This window comes from Tursiops truncatus, chromosome 12, assembly GCF_011762595.2.
Source record: "Tursiops truncatus isolate mTurTru1 chromosome 12, mTurTru1.mat.Y, whole genome shotgun sequence".
Lineage (NCBI taxonomy): Eukaryota > Metazoa > Chordata > Mammalia > Artiodactyla > Delphinidae > Tursiops > Tursiops truncatus.
Window position 1 is genome coordinate 51,479,711 of NC_047045.1, and position 23,807 is coordinate 51,503,517.

Here is a 23,807-nt window from a genome sequence, read left to right on the forward strand (position 1 = left end):
TGGTCAGAATTGTGTTTTCACTTTCTTATGATAAGATACATATTTCACCAGGAGAATAAAGAATGTTTTAAATAAACAAAATAAATGAATGTTCAATAATAAAATTAATAATAATTCCAATGCAAAGTAATCAGTAATCAAGTCTCAAACTCAAGAGAACACATGGCTGTCTCTTCCTGGATATTTTATGAGCCATGCAATCATGTAACTCTCAGTATTTTACAATATTTTTACCCCACTAATAGCATGATGTAGGGATTTCCTGTAATTCCTATTTGCTACTTACTAAGAGTAATCAAGGTCTAGTTTGCCATCTTATAACCTTCTTATTCAGCGTCCTTCACCACATTCTTTTTCCAACGTATGCTATTACTTCCTAGGAAGGGAAGTTTTCACTAATGGCATCCAGCCCAGTCTGCTCTCTCCACACCATGTCCTACCATGAAGCTCTCTTCAACTTCACCTTCATTTAAGCTTACCTATTGACTCAGTTTCTATGACAATGTTTTCAGCTTATTATCACACAGGGAAGATCTAGAAGTCTCATTCACTTTAAGTGTTAACAGCTGAGAGGAATTCATTTGTTACCCCATGCACACAGGCCCTAAGAGATTTGCATTTTAATAGAGGACAATTCTTTCATAACTCAAAGGAATGGAATATCTCTAATGGTGGAATTTCAAGCATCACTGACACTAATGGAGGAAATATTTGGGGTGAAAATACTTATCACCAAACCGTAATACTTGAGACAACTACATATCTTTTCACCTAGATTTAAGCTTAACTTGAATAAAAGCAGATATTCATGCTTGAACAAGAGTAAAAGCAGAACTAAATTTAAGGCAAAAATCTAAGCTGTTTCTTAATAGAATGCATTATTATCTTTGCATTCTTTGCTTCTTATCTTTGCAAAGTGAAGTTATACCATGTATAACTCAATTTCATTATGTCTTGAAAAAGATGGCCTTAAAGTTCTCTTCACCTTCACCAAACTTAGACAGGCATCTTCTTGTCCTTTGGCTCCTGATCTCCCTTTTCTTAGAGCATTTACTTTAGAAAACTTGTACTTGTAAATTCTCTCTCTGATCTTTCAAGATATAAATTTTCTTAAAAGCCTCCTGCCAGTTTTACAACCCATGTGTGCCTTTCTCAGAGGCCTGGGAGCCGCCCCTTTGAAATGTAATCATCAAGAAAGAGAGTACTTCTATCTCCCAGTTTCTGTGGGAGGGTAGGAACCTAACTCCCTTGGGTGCCTTGCTCCAAGTTGTAAAACTACACTCTTGACATGAAAATAAGAGAAAGTTTTCTCTTCTTTTGAGTAAGGCCAATCAGCAAACACAGATGGCCTACAATCCTCCCACCCCTTTCCAGATCTTAAAAACTCTTCTGCTTTTTGTTTCAGTGAAATTGAGTTCAGAATGAGTTCTGGTCTCTCTCCCCTATTGCAATAGCCTTGAATAAAGTCTGCCTTGCGTGTTTAACTTTGTCTAGTGCAAGTTTTGCTTTGACAGACTGGACATGGACAGACTTAAGTACCTATATTCAATTTGTTTACATTGCCCCAAGATTCCTTTATTAACAAACATCCTGAACATAATCTGACTAAGGAAGCAAAGAAAGTACAATACCTTTTTTCTTTACATCCATGGCAGTTTCCTTCTCAGTTTTCATTTTGACATCATCTTTTTCTGGTAGTAAAATGAGAAAATTATAAACATCTGTTTAATTATCATATATTTCAGGGCACATTTTACTGCCATTAACATCCAATTCACCTTGTATAGAGTGATTCTACATTAGAGTCATAGTCATGTCAAATATGAGTGAACTAGCACCTTTGTAGCAGAACATTGGTTTTGGTGTGCTATCCCTTCAGGGAAGGAGCAAATTTTTGCTAAGGTAAAAAAAAAAAAAAAAAAAAAATTCATGACAGTATGAACATTAGATGGCATTGTTAATTATGATACAATTCAATAGTTTTTCTAAAGGACATTAAAAGGAATATATTGAATGTTCCCTGGGCTATCAGGCCACTGCAAGCATGTCAGAAGCTGAGAAATCTCTTGGGCTCATTTGGGACTTCAGATGTGCTATTTGAAAATAACCATTCAAAAAAGAACAAAACATAGCAAACCAACTAACTACTTTCTTTCCCATACATTCAATAATTTTATTTATTTATTTATTTATTTATTTTTTGTGGTACGCGGGGCTCTCACTGTTGTGGCCTCTCCCGTTGCGGAGCACAGGCTCCGGACGCGCAGGCTCAGCGGCCATGGCTCACGCGCCCAGCCGCTCCGCGGCATGTGGGATCTTCCCGGACCGGGGCACGAATCCGTGTCCCCTGCATCAGCAGGCGGACTCTCAACCACTGTGCCACCAGGGAAGCCCAATAATTTGCTCTTTTGATAGACAATTTTATTAAACTAAATTAATTGGATAGTAAACTTCATATTCATATATGTAATCAAGTAAAGTAATGAAGTAGAATTGAGCACCACTCCTAAGAAAGAAAAAAAATAATCAGTAACAAATTTTTAAAGTGTTTAGGCTTGAATCTTCTTTTAAAAATTTATCAATCTCTACTTTTTTGGAATACTAACAAACAAATTAAATATATAAATATAATATATTTATAAATATAAATTTGTTAGTAACAATGACAATAAAATTGTTAAGGGGATTTCTTTCCTAGAAAACAGTAGCTTTACCAGTAATATTACAAATGGATACTAATTAATTTATGTGTTAGCTTTTAAATTCCTTACCTTTCTTTTTTGTTTCAGAAGTCACTTTATTCTCAGCTTTCTTCTTTTCTTCTTCTTTTTCTAGAGAAGAAATTTAAAATATTTCCTTTAGGAAAATTTAGTACAAAAGGAAAATGAAGTTTTGAATGAAGGATTACCATTAAAGTCAATTCTGCCTCCAGATAGTTTTGTGACTTTGAGCAAGTGATTTAATCTCACTAAGCCTTATTTTCTTCATTTGTAAAGTAACAGTACTTCCTTCAAAGTTAGATATGTTTTCAAAGCATTCTGCACAGTGCCTGGCTCACAGTAAGTGCATAAAATTGTGGGCTGCTAATACTGTTTACAAAAAATGAACAAGATAGTTCGAGCTTTCTGAACCAAACGTTTGTCTAAAGTAAGATATTAATGTTGAAAATTAAAATATAATTTCTGAGAAACAATGCTGCAGGTAAGCTAAAAGAATTATTTTTTGTTTCCTTTTCATATGTTCAGTTTCATTAGAAATAATACATTAGGCCATTAACAATATCTATTTTGATTTAACTGTTTTTCAGATCTGCCTCTTGTCGACAGACATTTGGATTCTGGTGACATTTATCTGGCACCATATTGGGGACATAACTTCCACTGCCCTTTCTGAGTGGCCATATCAACCAGCGTGCTCAGACTATATTTGCACCCAGAGGTTGCTGTTAAGTCTGGATGACACATAGAACAGTTTGACAGTTTGTGGTACCTCTAGACTTCTTTATGGATGATTTCTGTTTCAGAGATCTAAGAAAACCTTGGTCTGAGGGGCAGAGGGAACTTCAAATGCTGCCCAGCAATAGCCATGTAACAACTAGACATCCCCGGACATTTTTCTGGTAAGTGTTCTCATTTTAAATAACAAAGTCACGTAGAAGTACACAGTTGTTGAAATGGAATATTCAGTACTGTTAGGTTTGAGGCAGCTACAAGCACAGTTAATGTTGGAAACTGACTGATATTTATCTTCAGTTAGTAATGCGATTTACCTTATATATGAAATACTTTTCTCTTTGCCATTTGTCTCTCCCACTCAAGTATAAAATGCCAGGCATTCAAAGATGTTCATTACCCAGAACTATTATGAGATTGTTACTATGCTGAAGAAATTCAATGTGTACTTCTAGTATCAATGTTTAAGTTGCCTACTAACGATGGCATCTTATTAAATATAGGAATTAATTCATTCCCTTAGGTATAGAGATTTTTTACCTATGAGATCAAAGCCACCACTTTCTTGCAGTGTCAGAAGTATAATTTACAAAGAACCTCTTTTCATGACTCCTAGAGATAAGTTAGTGTTGTAGGGAGAAATATATTCACACTCTGTCCTTTACCTTTCACACTCTGTGTACCTTTACAGCTCATCCAGTCAGAAATAGAAAGTCAAGAAGTCAGATTTTGATAGTTCTAGAGTTAGAAATAAACAAATGGAATTCTACTTTGCCTTTTCCTAAAGGTTTATACATATTAAATATGGAAAACGTCTTTAAAATTCTGAATAAAGATACTTTTGATTTAAGTATCATTACTTTCAGCTTCTGTGGGAGAAATTTTATGTAGCAAGGACTTTTCCATCTTATCTAAATAAATGCATATGCCAGACAGTTGAATTGGCATTTGCTAAACATCACCATCTGATGTCATGTGCTAGGAAAGGAGTTAATTAAAATACAGATTAATTGTAAATATTTCTTAGCCTATATTAAAAATCAATGCCATAGCCACGATAAGATCACAACTTAGTATCCAACTTAGTATCCGAGTCTCTAAGTTTCATAATGTAGATGAATAAATATTTCATTTAAAAGTTCGTGCCAATTAGTTAATCTTATATTAAACTTCAGAAGGAAAGTAGGTATTTGAGGCCAGAAGATGGAAGACATTCTTTTCATTTTTTTAAAAGAGAATTGTCTTGTGTAATAAATTCTACCCTTTATATTAATATAGCTGGGACTTTATTGTGGTGATACAGTATTCTTGCCTTAGTTCAGACTGATTAATGCTTCCATTATACACTCTGCCTGTGATTATGGCCATACACTGAAGGAGTCATGAATAAGAACAGAAATCCACAAAAAGCAGGTATAAATAATGTACTTTAATAACATTTTTATGAATTAGACTTTTAAGCCGTCATTATGGGACTTACTTTATTCGTGGTTAATTCATTTTAAAACATCAACTTCTGAAGATTCATGCATTTCTTCAAGCACGACTGTCTATTCTTTAGGTGATTTGGCAGCAGTGAAATTAAGCTTTTCATTTATATAAGGCACAACAATTTAATTATATCCTACTTGGATATAAAAGTAACCCATGTTTCTTATATGAAAACTCTCCTTCCCTTGACTTTTTTCTCCTTCAACAGTCAACAATACTCCTCCCTTTCCACTTGACTGTGCACCCACATATCCAATTTCCTCCTCATCCTCTCCTCCAATTTGTTTGCTGTTTTGTTAGTAACAGCTAGAGAAGAGTTAGGACATTTTATATCATTGATTTTCAGAGGGTTCACAATTAAGTGTGTCTATAGAGTGTGAACTTATCAGCATACTGCCTTTCTCTGAGAAAAGTGTCATAAGCCCGGAAATGACGGCTCTATCTGGCAGGGATCACAGGAAGGGCTGGCTGAGAGAGAAATCCTCTCCACAATGAGCAGCTCTGAGCCACAAATATGTTATTAGCTTCTGCATAAATTAACATCAGATGAAAGAAAAATTAAATGACTTACTTTTTACTTTCTAAGCCCTTACAATGGGCTTTTCTCTTGCTTTTAAATGTTTTTATGCCATCTCAAAGCCAGAGAATCCACAATAGTTAATTATAATTGTTAAGCTTTTGAAGATGCCTGTTCCTAGCAAACCGAGCAAACAAATGCAAATGCTTCATTTTCATCTTATGTTTGTTCCTTCCCTTTTTGCCTTTCTACTGTACAGATTATCCAAAATTTACATGCTTTTCTTCTAACTCACTCTGGCCAGGGTTGATGTATTCTTGGTCCCAGTCAGGTTCCCTTCATAACAACTCATTCTAGCACACCGCCTCACTGTCACCTTGTTTGTAAAGAGTGGCAGAAGCTGGCCTGGAACCCCAGTCACAGTATGATCATGGAAAATTTCACATAAACAGATAAGTTCAACTACACCAATGATTATCAGAGTTCTCCATTGTTATCTACAGAGGGGAATGGAGCAAGAGAGAAAGCACTGGTGCTAGCATGGATGACCTTGGTCTGAATTCTGTCTCTAACCCCTTCTGGTTGTGACATTGGCAATGTGCTGTGACACACTGAATTTCATTTACCTCTTTAAAAAAATGCAATAGTAAAATCTACCTTGCCGGCTTATTGAGAAGAAACTGAGCAGAAGTCCCCGGACCAAAGTGGATGTTCAAAAAAAAAATGATAGCAATAACTAGCTATTACTATATTTTAGAAACAATCAAAATCTGCCTACATGTATTCTTCAGTAATTTTTCTAAGTGTGACATTTATTAATCTGAGTAAATGCACATTAATTCTTATTTTTCTGTGTTGAGGGAGGCTGTATCAGGAATATTTTATATTGTGAAACTTTAAGAAAAAAATACTCAAGTAGGAATTAACATGTTTATGAAGGGGCACTGTGCTGGAATGAAGTGGATTCCAGTTTCAGTTTTGCTATAATTAGTAGTTTTTGCCTAATGCAACTGTAAGGGAATCTTCTGTCTTCAACCACAAAAGTCAGGGGAATGAGTAGAATGTAGTTAAGTCCCTCTTCACCTGTCTATGCCTTTATTCCCCAAATGAAGTATTTTTTTTCTGAGAACAGTTTTTTTTCTGAGATTTATTGCCTAATTTTTCTGAGAACAGTTAACGTAACAGTTAACGTAAGTGAAGTATTTATTTCCTAATTTTTCTGAGAACAGTTTTCTGAGAACAGTTAACAGTTAAAGAACAGCTTTAAATGTGTAAATAGCTGTTGTACACTCTCTGGCTTTGCTATGGCTTAAAGAATTTTAAAGCTAGAGAAAAGTCCATTTTTAAGCCTTAAAAATGAATATGTTTATATGCATGCATGGATATATGAATACATATATATGTGTATATAATGTCAAGTGATAATAAGGGTCAGAAAAAATAAAGCTTGGTTTAGTGGATTAGAGCATGCGGGAGCAGATCAGAAGTGGCTTTTTCTTTTAAGGTGGAACGGGGGTAAGCCTTTCTGAATGAGTACCATTTGAAAAGCTTCTTGAAAAAAAGTAGAAGAGTTTTGGCTATTGAGGAAAAGACTTCTCCTGCAGAGGAAAAATATCTGCCAGGACCTTGAAAGAGAAGCGTTCGAGCTATATTCAAAGAAGAGCATGGAGACCAGAGTGGCTGGAGCGGAGGATGCAGGAGGAGAGTGAGAAGAGGGGTGGCCAGTGATGTAGCAGGGGCCAATCACACAAGCTCTTGTTCATGATATGAATTTTCCATTTTGTTGTGAGTAAGGTAGGAGGCTGCTGAGAGGTTTCAAGCAGAGTAACTATACTGTGATAAATTACGTTTTAAGAGGAACTTTGGCTGTTGCTGACTGGTTGGAGCCAAGTACCCCACTGGATTTTTTGACCACACTGCGATGAAGAAGACTAAGAAAGTAAAAGGATTCAGTACCAATATCCTTCTTCATGTTTTCCTCTTTTTTCCCAAAAATTTCCTCTAAATTTTATTTGGGACTCTTGAAAGAATGTAACATTATAGAAACATGGTGGGAGTACCTCAGTTTACATTGTGCTTACGTTGCTACAACAGCAAAGCTCTTCAAGGACTTCACTTGAGTTATCTGGCATAACTAAACTGGTTTTTCAGAACCTGAATCCAGTCTTTGCCTTGACTTTTCCTTTAGGGAATGCTGAATTATTCTTAGAAGTCAGCTCTTCTCATTATCAGCTACTAACAACAAAAAATTCACAACCAGAACTTGTAGAGCATCTTCCACTGACTTCCCAGAGACTTTTACATAAACAATTTATTCACTTAATCAACACATGTTTATTTAACCTTATGTCAAACCCTTTGCCAGGGTCTAGAGTTTTAAACTATTCCTTCCAGGAATTTTAGGTATGAGACTAAGAAGGGATAAAGTTTACAATTACAATATGGACTTAGGGACATTAAAGTCAGAGTCTAAGGGAGACAGCAGAGGCCCAAACCCAAGAGCAAAAAGTGTGAGAGCTGCTCCAGGGAAAAATGGTATGTGAATTCTGAACTGAGTATGGCAAGTGTTACTATCAATGCTGGCTGGAGGGACTGAGGTGCCTGCTGAGTGCCCAGTCCTGTCCTGCAGATAAAGGCTGACAACTCTTAGTGATACAATACCATTCATGAAGTAAACGTCCCAAAGAACTCCAGAGCTAATCAGTGTAAATCCAAACGTTTTCAAGATACCAGACTACATACAGTTCTTTAAGTTTCAAAAAAGATTGTGGGGAAGTGATCTCAATAGTTATTTTATGTGATCAGAGCAAGGTAGAAAAAAAATGTATTAGTTTTGGTTTAATCACACTGATTTTAAGGTGATAGGAAATTATACTGTAATAGAATGTTATTAACAGAATACAGCACATGACCTTACAAGCATTAGTATATACTTAGTTCTGAGATAAAAGTCAACACATCCTTCAACCCATGAGAAAATGGGCTCAGGAAAGATGAGTAACTTGCCCAACTTCACAAATCACATAAGTGACAGACAAGGATTTAAAACTAAGGATCACTGCAAACTCTGATCTTTCCTCTACAACATGGAATAAGAAGTTTGAGGTAGACTTATTCTAACAAAAAATTGCAAACGAACTGAGGCACAGACAGAAAAGTGCCATTTTCTACCCTCTCTTTGTGGCACTTATCTTTCAGCTCTCTCAAGCCAAAGTTCTCTGATATAACGACAATTTTTTTCTGTTTCTGAATTTAGTATGCAAAAGGGAATGCAAAGAGAAAGATTATTTGATACACTTCAAATTGCAAAAAAAGTTTCTTATGTTAATTAAACTTCATATTTAAAGTGGATAAGGTAGATTTCTCCCAAACCTTTCAAAAATGATAAAAGCTTTTTAGATAAGTGACTGCATTACTTTTGAATGGATTAAGTTTATATAAATGAAAGTGGCCACAGCTCTTCTTTTTCTTTCTGGTATTTATTTTTCCTCTCAGTGCTTTTACATTTCAGAAAGCAAATGCTCAATTAAAGTTTATTGACCTTTACGCTCAAGTGAGAAGCTCTCAATCCACACAACTCATCTCTGCATAGCTCCAAAGAGAGCATTTTGTATTTTGTTTTTCTTGGATTTTTTCTTTTTTGGGTGCTGCAGCCATTTGGAGATTTTCTAAAAACTCTTCTAACCCTAGTAAAATTTACTTTTTATGCAGAACCATTGCTTGCTCAAGATCTTTTATTGTAAACTTTTCTAATGCGTCTTTCTACAAGGGTAAGGAAAATATAAATATAAGATTCATTTCTAATAGCTGTTCATTTTCAAAATCATATTATTTACATATAATTACTTTTTTCATATTTTTATCTATATGCTTTTTCTACATTTCTCTGTAGTTGGAAATGAATTGCAAAAGTACTTTGTTGCATTTAAAATGTCAAGAATGAATAGAAACATCAGAAAATTGAGCTTTTCCTTTTTGTGACTAAATTATTGATATTTAGGGAAAAAGTTGGTTATCATTCAAAATCAAAATATACATTACTCTAAACTATCATTTCAAAGATATGGCTATTTTTATAACAGGTCTTTGAGAATTTAGGGTTTGAGTTACTAAACAAATTAGAAAGACTCAATTACCCAAAGTTACTGGTACAACTTTTCTAGTTGTAATTGTTTTAATATATTGAATTCAGGTTTATTTCAAATGATGGACTACATAAATTCCCTCATCTTTCATAAATTATACCAAACCATTAACACAATTTTTGTCTTCTTCCTAGTATAAGGTCTATTCTAGTAGATTAAAAATTTTTACACAAAATTCTCACATAATTGAAACAAATATCTGTCACTGTTTATTATGTGAACAATTGCCAAGACCCCTTACTCCATTTGGATAAAACAGATCTGGCTTTAAAGATGTAGCCACTTTTCTCATCGGTTCTAGAGAGGATGAATAATTTCATTGGGAATTCTAATAAACTTATATAATAGAAACATTTAGGTCAAGCTGACACAAATAGCAAATAAATGTTTTATAAAGAAAAACTGGTACTTGTAAACTAGAGCTTTGGAGGGACCTGGTTCTTTCTTATAAAATACTTCAGGAGAAAAGTTTGCTGGCACAAGAGGGTTCCAACTAGAATTTCATAATAAGAAAGCTATTAAAAATCACATTCACTCTTATTCACAAAACTTCTCATCCCTAACTTTCTCTTTTGTCAAAATGTAGGGGAAAAAAACCCTAATTTTTAATACCAGCATGAAAGTTATGAAAGATCTCTTAAGAAGGAAGCTGGCCCTGATCAACAAAAAGCTCCTTACCCTTCCCTGATTCTTGGTTGTCATTCCTTGATCTCCAGAATAAAAATTTATTGCTACTAGACAGTCAAATCAGACAGACATCCCTCGCCATATTGTCAGATGTATAGGAGAAGAAAAACAAACTTCTTTCTCTTATTATGGGAAAAAGCTAATGATTTCCCCCAAAACTATTTTTAATCAATAATGGAAAATCGAGACTATTATAACAAGAGAGAAAAGTTCTAAGTTTGGAGATGCAAGTTTCTAATGAAATATATTTAATGTCTACTAAAATGCATTTATATTTCATAATCTGTGGAATGTATTTCTTTACATTTTCCTTTTTCTTGACACTTTTCCACCTTTTTGTCTTTGTTTCTTTTTTCCCCCTAATTTCTCAACAGTCAGTTGTTAAGACTTATCTACTTTTCCATGATTCTAAGCTGAATTACCCTTGTTCTAACATATTTATTACCCCCAACAGAGCTGAGTTACCTCATGCCTAGCTCTGCACATTGCTGCAATCAAAAGAAATGAGAGTCTAAAATTCCAGGGAGGTTTGAAGATAAGTTTAAATCTTTTTTGAAGTCTCTCAAATAGCTAATGTTGTATGACCCAAAGCAAAATGTTCTAAAGGTTCTCTCCTTACTGGAGCTTCCCAATCCATCACAGCATTTCCTCCCAAAAGCTTCTCTCTCCCAAGGGCACGCTAAAAACTTACTTCAGCCCATGCTGACTCTCCTATTCCCTTCTCTTGACCTTTTTTCTCACTGTCTAAATCTTATATTTTCTTCTGGGTAATAACCCTTCCTATTCAAACATGAATTAATTAATTATTTGAGCCCCTTCCAATTTTTTGGCTCACCCAGCATATCCCGAGTCCTGAGCAGAACATAAACACTCAGGAGCTGACCAGGCATACCTAGAATATTCCTTAGGCAATAAAGTGGAGGAGAAAAGCTGTGAATATTTATGTTAATATTTGTGTCCTCATCACACATGTAAGAAATAATTAAAAAAACACTTTTACAAATCACTGAAAGGTGAAAGTTAAATACAGTTTGTAGTTTAGTTACTAGTGTACCAAAGTTAATCTCTTAGTCTTGGTAGGTGAATCATGGTTTTATAAAATCCTAACATTAGAGGAAGCTTGCTGAAGAGTGTATTAGAACTCTATATATTATCTTTACAACTCTTCTGTAAATCTAAAATTATTTGAAAATAAAAAGTTTAAAAACAACAAAATATTGGAAATATTTCAAGACTCTAAAATAGAGGATTCATTTTTCCCCTAGAAGTAGTGATTAGCCCCAAAGGAAATGAAATAAATATGTAGAGGGGAAAAATGAGTGAAATAAAAGCCTCGAGCATGATAAAATTTTGGAGGTGGAACAAAGTTTTGAGATCATTTATTTCAAAAAATATAACTTCACAGTTGAAGAAGCTGAGTCTCAGAGAGGTTAAAAAACTAATATGAACAATTGAATCTTTAGTTCAGAACTCCTGATCGCTATACCCTCATTTATATGTGGCAGAGAGAAAACTTAGAGGCAGAAGTAGGTCACCATGATCTTCTAATTGACAAGCCGAAAGGTTTCTGGCCAGTTTTGTCTTATCCTTCTCCCTGGGGCTCTTGGCCCTGTTGTTCCCTTTCCTCCCTCATCTTTTCATCCTTGGTTTTCTAGTCTGTCTTCTGATGGTGTTTGTGACGGTTAATTTGACTAGGCCATAGTAACAGTCACTTGGTCAAAGACCAGTCTAGATGTTGCTATAAGGTAGTTTTTAGATGTGATTAACATTTAAATCAGTAGACTCTGACTAAAGTAGATTACCAATCAGTTGAAGGCATTAAGAAAAAAGACTGAGGTCCTCTAAGGAACAAGGAATTCTGCCTCTAGCCTGCCTTTGGACTTGAGAATACAGTATCAACTCTTCCCTGAGTCTCCAGCCTCTGGCACGCCCTATAGATTTCAGACTTGCCAGCCCTCAAAATCACATGATCATGTGAACCAATTCCTTAAAATAACTCTCTCTCTCTCTCTGCCCCCTCCTCCCCTCCCCGCTGTGTGTGTGTGTGTGTGTGCATGCGCGTGTATGTGTGTGTGTACATACATCATATTGGCTCTGTTCCTCTGGAGAACTCTGACTAAAACAATGTTGTTCCCCACATTTTCCTTCTTGGAGGCACTAAACCTCACTCACACTTATGACTGACCTGCCATTCAGTTATATCCAAAACTAAGATTTGTATGATACAGGGTATTTTTAAGATCAATTGTTCCTTGGGAGCTCAATAAGTATTACTGGGAAAAGAAATGTTTCTGTGACCACTGAGTTTAAAAAGAATTAAACAGTTTTCTGACAAGAATTTCACGGCTCTTTTAACATACTTGTGTACATTGTGACTGTCCAAAAAGAAAATATGATGTGGACCCAAAGTATTATGTTATAAATTTTTTTCACTAACAATATCATAGAACTAGAATTCCCCATAACATACTTCAGGAAATGCTATGCTTGGAATAAGCTTATGACTTCAGCCTCTGCATCTCTCTCATTTGTGAACTCCAGACTTCTATCTTCAGTTGTCTGCTGGAGACGACCACTTGGGTGAATCCCACTCAACATGCTGCCTGACATGTGGCAGGGTCTTCATTTTCTCTCCAGGTCCAATATCCACCCTGACCTTTATGGATTGTGTTAACCAAGGATTAACACAACCTCTGGATTCAGGTTAGTTTGGCCAATGGGAGCAACATCAAGAGATAATAGAGCAGGAAAAAAAGAGAGAGTTGGGCATGTATTCTCCAATTACCCACCCTGGCTCACTGAGAATATTATATATATCATTTTACAGATTGTTCATGATGTGTTCTTCTACTAAAGGACATAGTTTTGATTGGGCATCTCTCTCCTAGAGTTACAAGGTTTGGGGGTTTATAAACCACTCTATTCCCCTGCCTCCTCAGGCCTAGGGCTGGTAAAGGCTTCCTGCATTGGCTAGCCTTGGGGTGCTTCACCATAACTCTGCTCAAACCATTATAAATACTACATTCATTAAATACTCTTAATCACCCATTTTGAATGGTCCAGGGACCCTGATGCACCTAGCAAGTCTGAACTCATTATCATCTCCCCAAACCTGTTCTTATTCTTAAGTGCCATTCATTTATCCAGGTCAGATAAGACTTTAGCAATTATGCTCAGCCCTAACTTTTATTGCTGGTCTACGATAATGGAATAGACTGATCCTGGGAGTGACACACCTGGATTCCAATTTCAGTTATACCACTGTTAGGACTGTGTTATCTTGGGCAATTTACTTGATTCCTCTGATCTTCTCTGTAAAATGATATAAATCATATTCACTGCTTGGAATTGTTTTGAGGGTTAAATATGATTGTTTAAGAGAAAAGTCACATAATTTTCCCCCATGAGCAGTAGCCTCCTAAGTTTTTCTTGTCTCCAAACCCCCAAGCCCCACCCCTCACCATCCACACTTTCTATAGCTGACACAATGATCTAAAATGCAAATCTAATCATACTACCCCTCTGCTCAGTTGTTTTAGCAGGCTCACGCAGTCTCTGAGGAAGTGTAAATGATTCAGTTGTGTGTACAAAATTCTTTAGGATATGACTGGGGTCCTATATTAAGAAATTATATAGAGTTTCACGTTTACTGACTAATGTCATAAATGAAATTACCATATTATCTTTACAGATACCAATAAAGAATTAACATAAAAATTAATGATTTACTATATATACAAGAGAAATTTCCTGATTAAAAAAATGATAATGATAATAATAGTAGCTAATGGCTGAGTACCTAATTGTGCTAAGTTGCTATATACCTTGTTTCATTCACTCCTCATAGCAACTTTCTAAGTAAAATAGGTACTAAAAGTAGTATGGTTTATCTGTATTATCAAAATTTATAACTAAAGGTCAATCCCATTAAAAATTGCCCAAAGATATGAGTTTATTTCACCTCAAAACAAAGAAAAATATTGCATTGCCCTAAAGTTCAAGATTAACTGTGTCATAGAGTTAATGGAATAAGAACCTGGGCCAAAATTCAATTTTATTATTTTATGCTTTTTGCTTCTCAGGATATGTCTCAATGAAGAGCTAAGACAATAAAGTTCTCAGTTTAATAGAACTGTAAATAAAACGTTACTAGCTCCTGTAGTACACTGTCCTCGAATGCACCCTATGGTAAGAAATCATCTTGTAGTAAGTTTCCTATATTGCTCCTTTCTCCTCTGCACAAATCCTACCAACTTACTCTTTATGGCCCAATGCAAATCTTGTGATTTCACCTCACAGCCTTGCTTCACACGTATATCATCTTCCTCCTAACTTTTATAGCCCTTATTATCTGTACCATGCACTTTTGAACTCCAGAAAATAATGCTTCATAGTATTATCCATTTCATAGGGACATGCCTGGTTGGCCCAAGTGGGACATCTCTATCTAAGCCACGGCCATACCTTCCTCACACACCTGTGGTAGCTATTTAAACACTGTGCCAAGCCATGGAGTCTTCACTCTGCTCTTAATGTAGCTTACTACTAATGCACCAACCTGAAAAAAATAAGCTTGAAATATCTGGGTGTGAAAGCAGAAAAGACCATTTAAATTCAGTCCCCACAGTTGACAGGTGAAGAAGTGGAGGCCCTAAAAAGTGAATCGATTTGTCAAAGATAATACAACTGATTAGTGTCAAAGTTGCAGTTGGAAGCTGGGATTTTAGTCTTCTCTCTAGAGGTCTCTTGCCCACTGTTGGGTGATGGCATTTATATTATTCACGACTGCAATACTAAGTTAGTACCAGTTACATGTTTATTCAAGAAGATGATAGGGTATACAGTATTCATTCACCTTACTTTATTTGGCTCCATTAATGCCAACTATATGTTTGTAATGGAATATTAAAAGTAATTAAGTATAAGATATATAACTAATAAGAGATCACATAACCTCTTCTTTCCACATCTTTGCCACAATAGATGAGGTGTGGCCATTTTACATTAAACGTCCAGTAATTACATGTGGATGGAAGTCTTTAATTCTTCAGGAATCAACAACATAAAATGTGGTGTTTGGTAGTGGGGGAGAGGGTTGTGTTGACTAGGAGGAAAGAAAAGTTTTCCAGCGTTGTTGATTACAGGACAACAGGATGATATCCAGTAATCGTACTTATACAAAGATTTAATGAAGCAGCTTTTTTGATGATTGGGGAGGGGATGGAAAATGTTGCCTGAAGCTGTCTTGTTTAATCACTGAGGACTCTCGGAGAGCAGTCAGGAACTAATCTCTCCTAAGAAATACAGTTCTGACAAACATTTGCTGATAAACGGGCTCTCACGCTAAGGGTTGAAACCACCTGTGATGTGAATATAATAAGGCACCATTTGATGAAGGGGGCATAGATCTGTCTCATTTGTGGAATATATGGATAACTATAGTGGCCTTTGGAACTTGCAAGCCTTTCAAGACCAGTGAGAGCTCACAATAGACAGAAGAATTAATTCGTCACAAAATTTAACACTGTTGTGAAAGATCGTAAGAATTACTATTATATTGAAGGTGGCTCTCTATTTAAGTTAGTTCCAGTTAAGTTATGTCCATAATAAAATGCAAATTGATAACAATGACCAAAATGATTGCCTGGGGTGGTCATTATACAAGATCTTTTCAATGCTATTGTAGCCAATTTCCCTGGCCAAACGCCAAACATATTCTAAAACATACAGTAGTAGGAGTCAAAGAAAACAACTGATTTAATATACAATTAGTCTTTATACCCAAAGATTCAAAGCAATAGAATTTCATTACAGTGTACAAAGTGTCTGGTATGCGGAGAGGAGTGAAATTCTAGGAAGGCCAGACACAACTTCCAGGCATTAGATAAGTGACCCAAGATAAGAAGTGCACAGATACTTAACAGAATGAAGCCAGTGTTGTGAGAAACTTATTGTTTTAAGTGCTATGAAAGCACAAAGGAAGCTTTTAAGGGCTTCAGAGATGTGTAGAATGCTTTCACCCATAACAAAGTCCATGTTTTTTTTAGATTTATGCTGATAAAATCCTAAATTGTTTCCAATCTCCTGTGAGCAAACTTAATAATCTAGTCCATATATAAGCCCTCCTTTTCTTCAAAACATTAAAATGCAAAATACATTTAAGTTCCCACATTTTGACCTGTTATAACTGTATTCCTCAAATCAAAGGGCATAAGTTAGTGCCACATGTAAGTTCCTTTTTACATAATGCCATTTTCTTGCAACTTGGTCCTAAGGAAGTTCCAGACTGAAATAGTGCATCAAGGACTGTGCATAATCAGCCTCACTAAAAACAGCTTGATTAATACTAAATATGTCCTAGTTCCTAATCAATTATGCTAATGAAGGCACAGGCAGCACATCTGCAAGCCCTGACAAAGCCCATGATCTCAGCATCGCCTGATAACGTGGACTCCTTGGGAAGCTGCTTAGTACCAGCACTCTCAGGGCAGACTGTGTCTTTCTGCAGATAAAAAGTGGATACTACTGACAAAAGCCTTGTAATCCTGCAACACTGTTAGGTTATTTACTTAAACTGTAGTGTTGGGCTCCAGGATGAAATGTAAATAAAACTGCTCTTTAAATATTAACAATAGAACCTAAGGGTCCCACTTAACAAATGACACATTCTTTTCCAAGTGACAGACTGATAGGCAAAACATTTGCTACAGGGTGCTTTATGAATCTCTTCCAGGAGGTAAACTAGGGTCAAATATTTGAATAATCTATCAAAATCTGCCTCAAATTGGGGAATTGGAGCTCCCTGATTTATGTCTGTCTCACAACAACAACAGAATTAAAATCTGATGAAACTTAAAGGTGACACTATTATTTATAGGCTATCTCTTGTTCTGTGAATATTTGGGCAGTGAGATGGTCACTTGTCAGTTTTTTGTCTAATTATCTCAAGTCACATAAGCTATTATAGTCCAAATGCTAAAAGAAATATAACTCTGATCTCTCCCTCTCTCTCTCCGACTATAAAGTTTTTCCAAGTCATTTACTTACTAGCTAGATAAATGATACACGTCGGTAGTCAATAATGAGAGTACTTAGAGTTTTTGAAGCTTATTACCTTCAGTATAAGCTCAGTGATATGTGAGTTCAGTTAAGAAAAATAGGTAACTAATACTAAAATTTTTTAAATATTTAACTCATCAATTATAAGCATGTACAGAAGATGATGCAAGTTGGGAATTTATGGTGTTGGAAAATCAGGTATCACAGAAATGAAAAAGGCAAAATCATTGATTACTGGAAAAGAAATATTTAAACAGCTTATTAAACTAAACAAATTATATGAGGTAAATATTTAAGTTGCTTTACTTATACATTAACTAAGCTTAGAGGTTACCAAGTGCTATGGACTGAATTGTGTCCTTCCAAAATTCATATGTTGAAGCCCTAACCCCCATGTAACTGGATTAGAAGATGATTAAACTTAAATGAGATCATAAGGGTGGAGTCCCGATCCAATAGAACTGGTGTTCTACTGAGAAGAGGAAGAGACACCAGAGTGCTCTCTCTGCTATACGAGGACACAGCAAGAAGGTGGCCATATACAAGCCAGGAAATGATCTCACTAGAACCTAATCATGTTGGCACCCTGAGCTGAGACTCCCAGCCTCCAGAACTGTAAGAAAATCAACTTCTGTTGTTCAAGCCATCCAGTCTGTAGTATTTTACTATGGCAGCCCTTGCAGACTAAGACACCAAGGTTGATCAGGAATTTAAGAAATTATTATGTTAAGAAGAAACTGTCTTTACATAATTGTCACACACACGAAGTAAGTCTGGACCCAAGTGAGTGAATGGGAGAAGGAGGGGTGAAAGCCAATGGAGACAGTGGGAAGCTCACCCTATCTAAGATGATCACATTCAAAAATCAATAAATAAAAGACCCCTGTGGGGCAAATAAATGTGTCTTTAGCTGACTCGGATGGGAGACGAAAGTTTCAAACCTTGGACTATATCTGGACTGTTCTTTAAATATTCAAGAAGCATTGTTGATTTGGACTCTTGGAGCGAGACATTACGTGAACTTTTCATTAAATCATGGTCTCTAATAACCAAACAAATTCTTTTCTTCACATTGGTATTGACACAGTACTAACTTGCAGATTGTATGGGATTTTTATTTGAAACTTGCAACTGCTAATTCATTCAATTTGTAGCTGACCAAATCAAAATATTTTACATACTACATAATAGGTTATTACAATTTACAAGTATAATGTAACCTTTCCCCCAATTCCCAGTGGTATTTCTCTTGCTCTCTTTTGAGCCTTTCTACAATGCTTAGTTAGGTATGTGGCTTGAAACCTTTTGCTTTTTCCCAGACAACTAGCAGTCAGAATTTCTCCATGTGTGTCATTCCAGTCATTCTGAAGGACATTTGGCCAACAATAGGTCATTTAGGTAACTAATACTAAATTGAAAGTATTTTTAGGATTATTCAATTGCTCTCCACCTTCCTCCTAAATCACTAGGGATTTACTATACAGATGAGTTCCTGGACCAGTAGCAGCAGCAACACTTGGGAACTGGGTAAAAATGAAGAATCTAAGGCCCTACCCTTGACCAACCAAATCAGAATCTGCATTGTCAGAGATCCCCAGGTTATTTGTGTGCACATTAGATTTTGATAAACATTGCTAGCGTACTCTTGACTGACATCAGAACACGATATTTCTATCACAGAACTGCATGGAATCTAAAGCACAAAATGTCATGTCTTCATTTTACCAAAGTTGCTGATGTCTCAGAAGACATGAAGTTAGAATCCTCTAACTCCAAAGTCTGCACAGTAATATGATAGAAGGATCTCTGGGTATAGAACTAGAAATTCAGGGCTAGAATCCCAGTCCTGCTGTTCACTAATTTAGCAAAAAAAACCTGCAAGCTTAGATTTTCTAATCATTAATAATGTCTACTTCAAAGCGTTTTGAAATGTCAAATGTGAAATGCATATAAGTAAAGCCAACATAATAATATTCTAAATAAATGTGAGTTGAAGAGAGCACAGCCACAGGCATAATTTGGTCAGGATCTGGCCAGAAAAGTAGATAGAACATGCTGGTATTATAACATAAACTTAGAAAAACTTCACCTGCTCAGCTTCTAAAATCCTTCCCTGGCTGCTGACTGTAATATAAATAAATGTATTGCCCAAAATATAAACGTATAGCCAATCAATTGTTGGGTCTGTGGTCAATGAGACAATGCATCTCTTACCAAGGCATTCAGATTTAATTTATAAATAAATAAACTATTTGAAGCAGGCTACCAAATTCAGATGTTTGGTGTAAAACGGTTGGATTTGTAATAATTTTTACACATAAATATAAATCAAAGTTTCTTAACATTTAATGTGTACAAGGGTCAACTAAAGAGTTTGTTAAAAATATAAATTTTCCTCTCTGAATTGCCAGATCTGATTCACTAGATCTAAGATGTGGCAGGAATATGCATTTTCTAAACAAGCTTTACAATTGATTTTAATGCTGGTGATCTACAAACTATTCTTTGGGGACAGTTGTGTTAAGCCAATAAAATACATTTAAGAAATTCTAAGTTCATCAATATCAAATATAATAATAAAAATTGCAATTGTTATAGTTTTATTCTACATTTACAGCACCTCTCTGTGGTAGTATTATGAGTATCAGTATTTCACTAATAAAGAGCCTGAAAGTTTAGGTATCACATTAAGGTCATCCAGGTAGAAAAGGGTAGAACCAGAATTTGGACCCAGATCTGTTTGATTGTAGAACACAGGCTGTTAATCACTATATTATTTCCAAGGCACAGAGTTACCACCATCTTTCTAAGAAACAAGAAATTATCAACAGGGCTTGGGTCATCTTTATAGGAGGGGTTTGGAGGATATATGAGATGAACTGAAAATCTCAGCCGTTTTCTCGTAGTTATTGGAGATTCATTTGGGAGTGGGTTTAGGGGAGAGAAGATAAATAAGGTATAGAGGAGAGAATAGGTTACATGAGTGTATGATTCCCGATAATGATCATATGATATTTTCTTGAGTTCTATGTACAGGAATTGCAAGGCATATCCTTGTCCATTTGTCCCTATACTTTCTGGCTTGATTTCCAGGGTATGAAGCAGGTCATCCTTCTGGAAGGTGATGGTCACCAATATAAAATCTTAGGAGGAAATTTTTGGTGTTCTAAAAAGGAGCAAATTGTAATTTTTTGGAAGAGTAAACTGTAGCTTAGACATACTAAAACTATTTGAGAAAATATGGATTTTGTGGTTGCTGCTACTGCTATTTTGCTTTGTTTCTCTATATTCTATTTTATCTACAATAGAGACGATCTTTCGAAAAATAAAATAAAATACTTGCCTTCAAGAGCTGGTGATGCCAAAGTGGGTCCAGAAGCTTGCTGTGTTGGTAATGGAGGTGGTATGGCTGGGCTTTGTCCTGTGCACACAATGCAGGAGTAGGTATTGAACAAAAAGTGTTAATAAATTTAATATGCACAACTAAAATAGCTCTAGATCTGTCCCCAACATGCATAATTCATAATCCAAAGTATAATTCATATTATTATGCAATAAGAAAATTGTTATTAGGTGAGATCTTTAAGTGGATACATACAAAGATTCAGTTATCTTCAGAGCCATTTCTGAAAATATTTCTTTTCTTAGATGTATACACAATGTCAAATACATCTACTGGACTTCACTAATGGAAAACCTACATGCAATCAAATAAAGCAATTTATTTTCAATATGCACTTCAAGTTATGGAAACTAAAATCACAGAAGCTAAGAGGAATCCTAATATATAGAAAAATCACCATTTTTTTCATTTAGCTAAAAATTCTCAAATGATATAATAAAGGAATGAAAGAAGGTTAAAATTCATAGGCCTTTTGATATTGAACAGGTACATTTTCTCCTGCCGAAATAAATGACCTGCAGTTAAGTAAATAATGGGCCAAAGGGAAAATATATTCAGTTTTATAGAAACTTGAAAGCTGCCTCAAGTCTCTGGGCTTATTATGCACCATAAAAACCCACAATCGTTTCTGAGTACTTCCTTATCCCAAGTGATTTCTTTAATTAACCAAAAACATCCCAGCCATGAACTGTAAACATTAACTAACATATGATCTCATATGAAATGCTTACAAAATGTTTTATCATTCATTTTCATTCCATAAACTCCTGCTCTGTGTTTCTTTTAAGTCCAAGAATCAACGCGGGCATATGCACCTTCTAAAATCTCACTGACAACTAGATATTATCAAATGTCAGCAGACCTGCCTACTTACTGGAAGTCTTCCTTTTTTATAATTTGTCAAAATTAGTTTGCTTTGGTGAATTGTGCATTAGCAACCTGAGTTACACACACACCACCGTCTGTGGTGGCGAGAAGGGAGGAATCCCAGGCCGTCAAGCTGAGTAGAAGAGGTTAGTCTCCACTCATCATAGGACTTTCTTCTAGCTGTTAGACCCATCCAGGTTGATTCTTGAGCATGTTCAAGTATGCACAAAAGCAAAGCATATTGTTCCATGACATGCAGGCCATATACCTAGAAAAGTATCCATCCATATTAGTATTAATTATTTTCCTCATGAAAGCAAAGATTTGATGGAAACATAATGCAACATGGAATTTCCTTTTTCAGTAAGCAAAGGTAAGGATGGGCAAACTAAAAAAGGAGTTTGAGCCACATTGTTTTTCCCTGGATAACATTTATATACTGCTTACTATGTGCCTAGAACGATCCCAAACAGTTTTGATGTATTGTCATTTAATTTTTACAAGATGCTTAGGATGTAGGTTTAATTTTCCTTTTGCAGTTTTAAACTGAAGTGAACAGGGATTCAGGTGCTCAGCTCCTAAGAAGTGGATTTGAGGTGCCGAAAGCTCCTCTCAGACTTCCTAAGGCAGGCAAAGGGTCATCACATGTAAGGGGTCATCACATATAAGGGGTTCTGCAGCTGGAGAGAGACAGAGGCATGGAGCTTCCACCCTGAGTTTCCACCGTCTTTGTAAGTCAAATGGATGTATACTTGGGGAAATTCACTCCCAAATCTTTCTTGAGAGCTGTTCTTGAAAAACTGTTTCTAAAATAGGATGGTATTTTGTAGTTTGCAAAACCTAGGGAGAATCTATCAAAAGATTGAGGAAGGAGTCAATTAAATAACTAAAGCTTAAAATACAAGTGACCATGAATATATATAAATCGTTTCTGAATACTAAGGCTTTCAAAAGTATCTTCATGGAATCCTGCCTGTTCAAACTAAACTGCTTTCTCTCTTGTCAAATACTTTCTTGAACAGTAGTGATGTATAATCATAGTCTTCATAAGCAATATAGGAATTTATTTTTAAATGTATTCAATTCTTTCCCCAGGGAATAATTCATAATTTAGACTACAAAATATTCTTATATTTTCCTGGAGGAACTATGAGGTCATTATTTTATATTTTTTTTAAATTTAGTGAGCACTTATTATATCCCAGCACTGAAGAACCATTAAACCCCAACTCTGCCTATAAGAAGTTCCCAATATAATGGCTAAAATAGACTTACAGACAGATCATTATAATACAGTGTGAAGATGGGAAATAATATACACAGAGGGGATGTCACAGAAAGATTCTCGCATTTAAAGGCCTAAAAGGAGATTCCCAGGTAAAGAATGGAGGAATAGAGGGAGGGATTCCGGACAGAGAGTATCTGGTGAAAAAAAGGCCTGGATGCCAAAATACATAGAACTATTAAAACGATCAAACTGGTGCTTCTGCAGCATAAAGTAAAATATCCAGTTTATATCAGAAATTCTCTACGACTGTAATCAGTCGTAGAGAAATTCTCTCGCTGTAATCAGCGATATTACGCTCCCTAAAATGGCTAACTGCATGATGGTGACGCAGTGGATGAAGTCGGGAAGTAACACCACAAGAAAAAGAAAAAGCCAGATGTCCATTTGCCTCCATAGTGACAGTGCTAGGTAGCCCTGGCAGGGGAATTACTAGCTCAGGAAAAGTTATTGTTTTGCTAGGGGTCACCAAAACAAATCAGGCATGTCATACTTGAGAATGACACATGACTCTCCAGTACTGACTTACAGAAAAGCCTTCCTTTAGAGAATGCTATTGAAATCAGAGACCATTTTGATATATGAATGAATATATACAATATTATATGAATATAATAATTTATGAATTTATATGAATATAATGTTACATTAATAAGAGAATTTTATAATGATAGCAATGTTGTTTAGTATAAAGACTACATGGTTGTAGTCAAATAGATAAATATGAGAGTTTCAGCTCCAACACTTACAATCTGTGTGAATTTGAAAATTTCATGAAGTACCCAAGCCTTATGGGCCTTTATAAAATAAGGAGAGTTTTCAGGGCTGTTGTGAGGATTAAGTGATGAAGCATCTAACACATAGTAAATACTCAGAATATTCTTTTTCCTACAATGTATTT

The 23,807-nt window shown here is 35.6% G+C and overlaps 1 protein-coding gene across 9 annotated transcripts in view; it reads right to left on the reverse strand.

Moving 5' to 3' along the window:
- Positions 1-23,807, reverse strand: part of TRDN (triadin) — a 373,465-nt gene that overhangs the window by 190,540 nt on the left and 159,118 nt on the right. For all 9 annotated transcript variants that reach the window (XM_073789556.1, XM_073789557.1, XM_073789553.1 and 6 more), the window contains 3 exons: positions 20,695-20,772; positions 2,772-2,831; positions 1,632-1,691 (listed from right to left, as the gene is read on the reverse strand). In XM_073789556.1, coding sequence (XP_073645657.1) covers positions 1,632-1,691; positions 2,772-2,831; positions 20,695-20,772 — 198 coding nt within the window. The remainder of the gene's footprint in view (positions 1-1,631; positions 1,692-2,771; positions 2,832-20,694; positions 20,773-23,807) is intronic.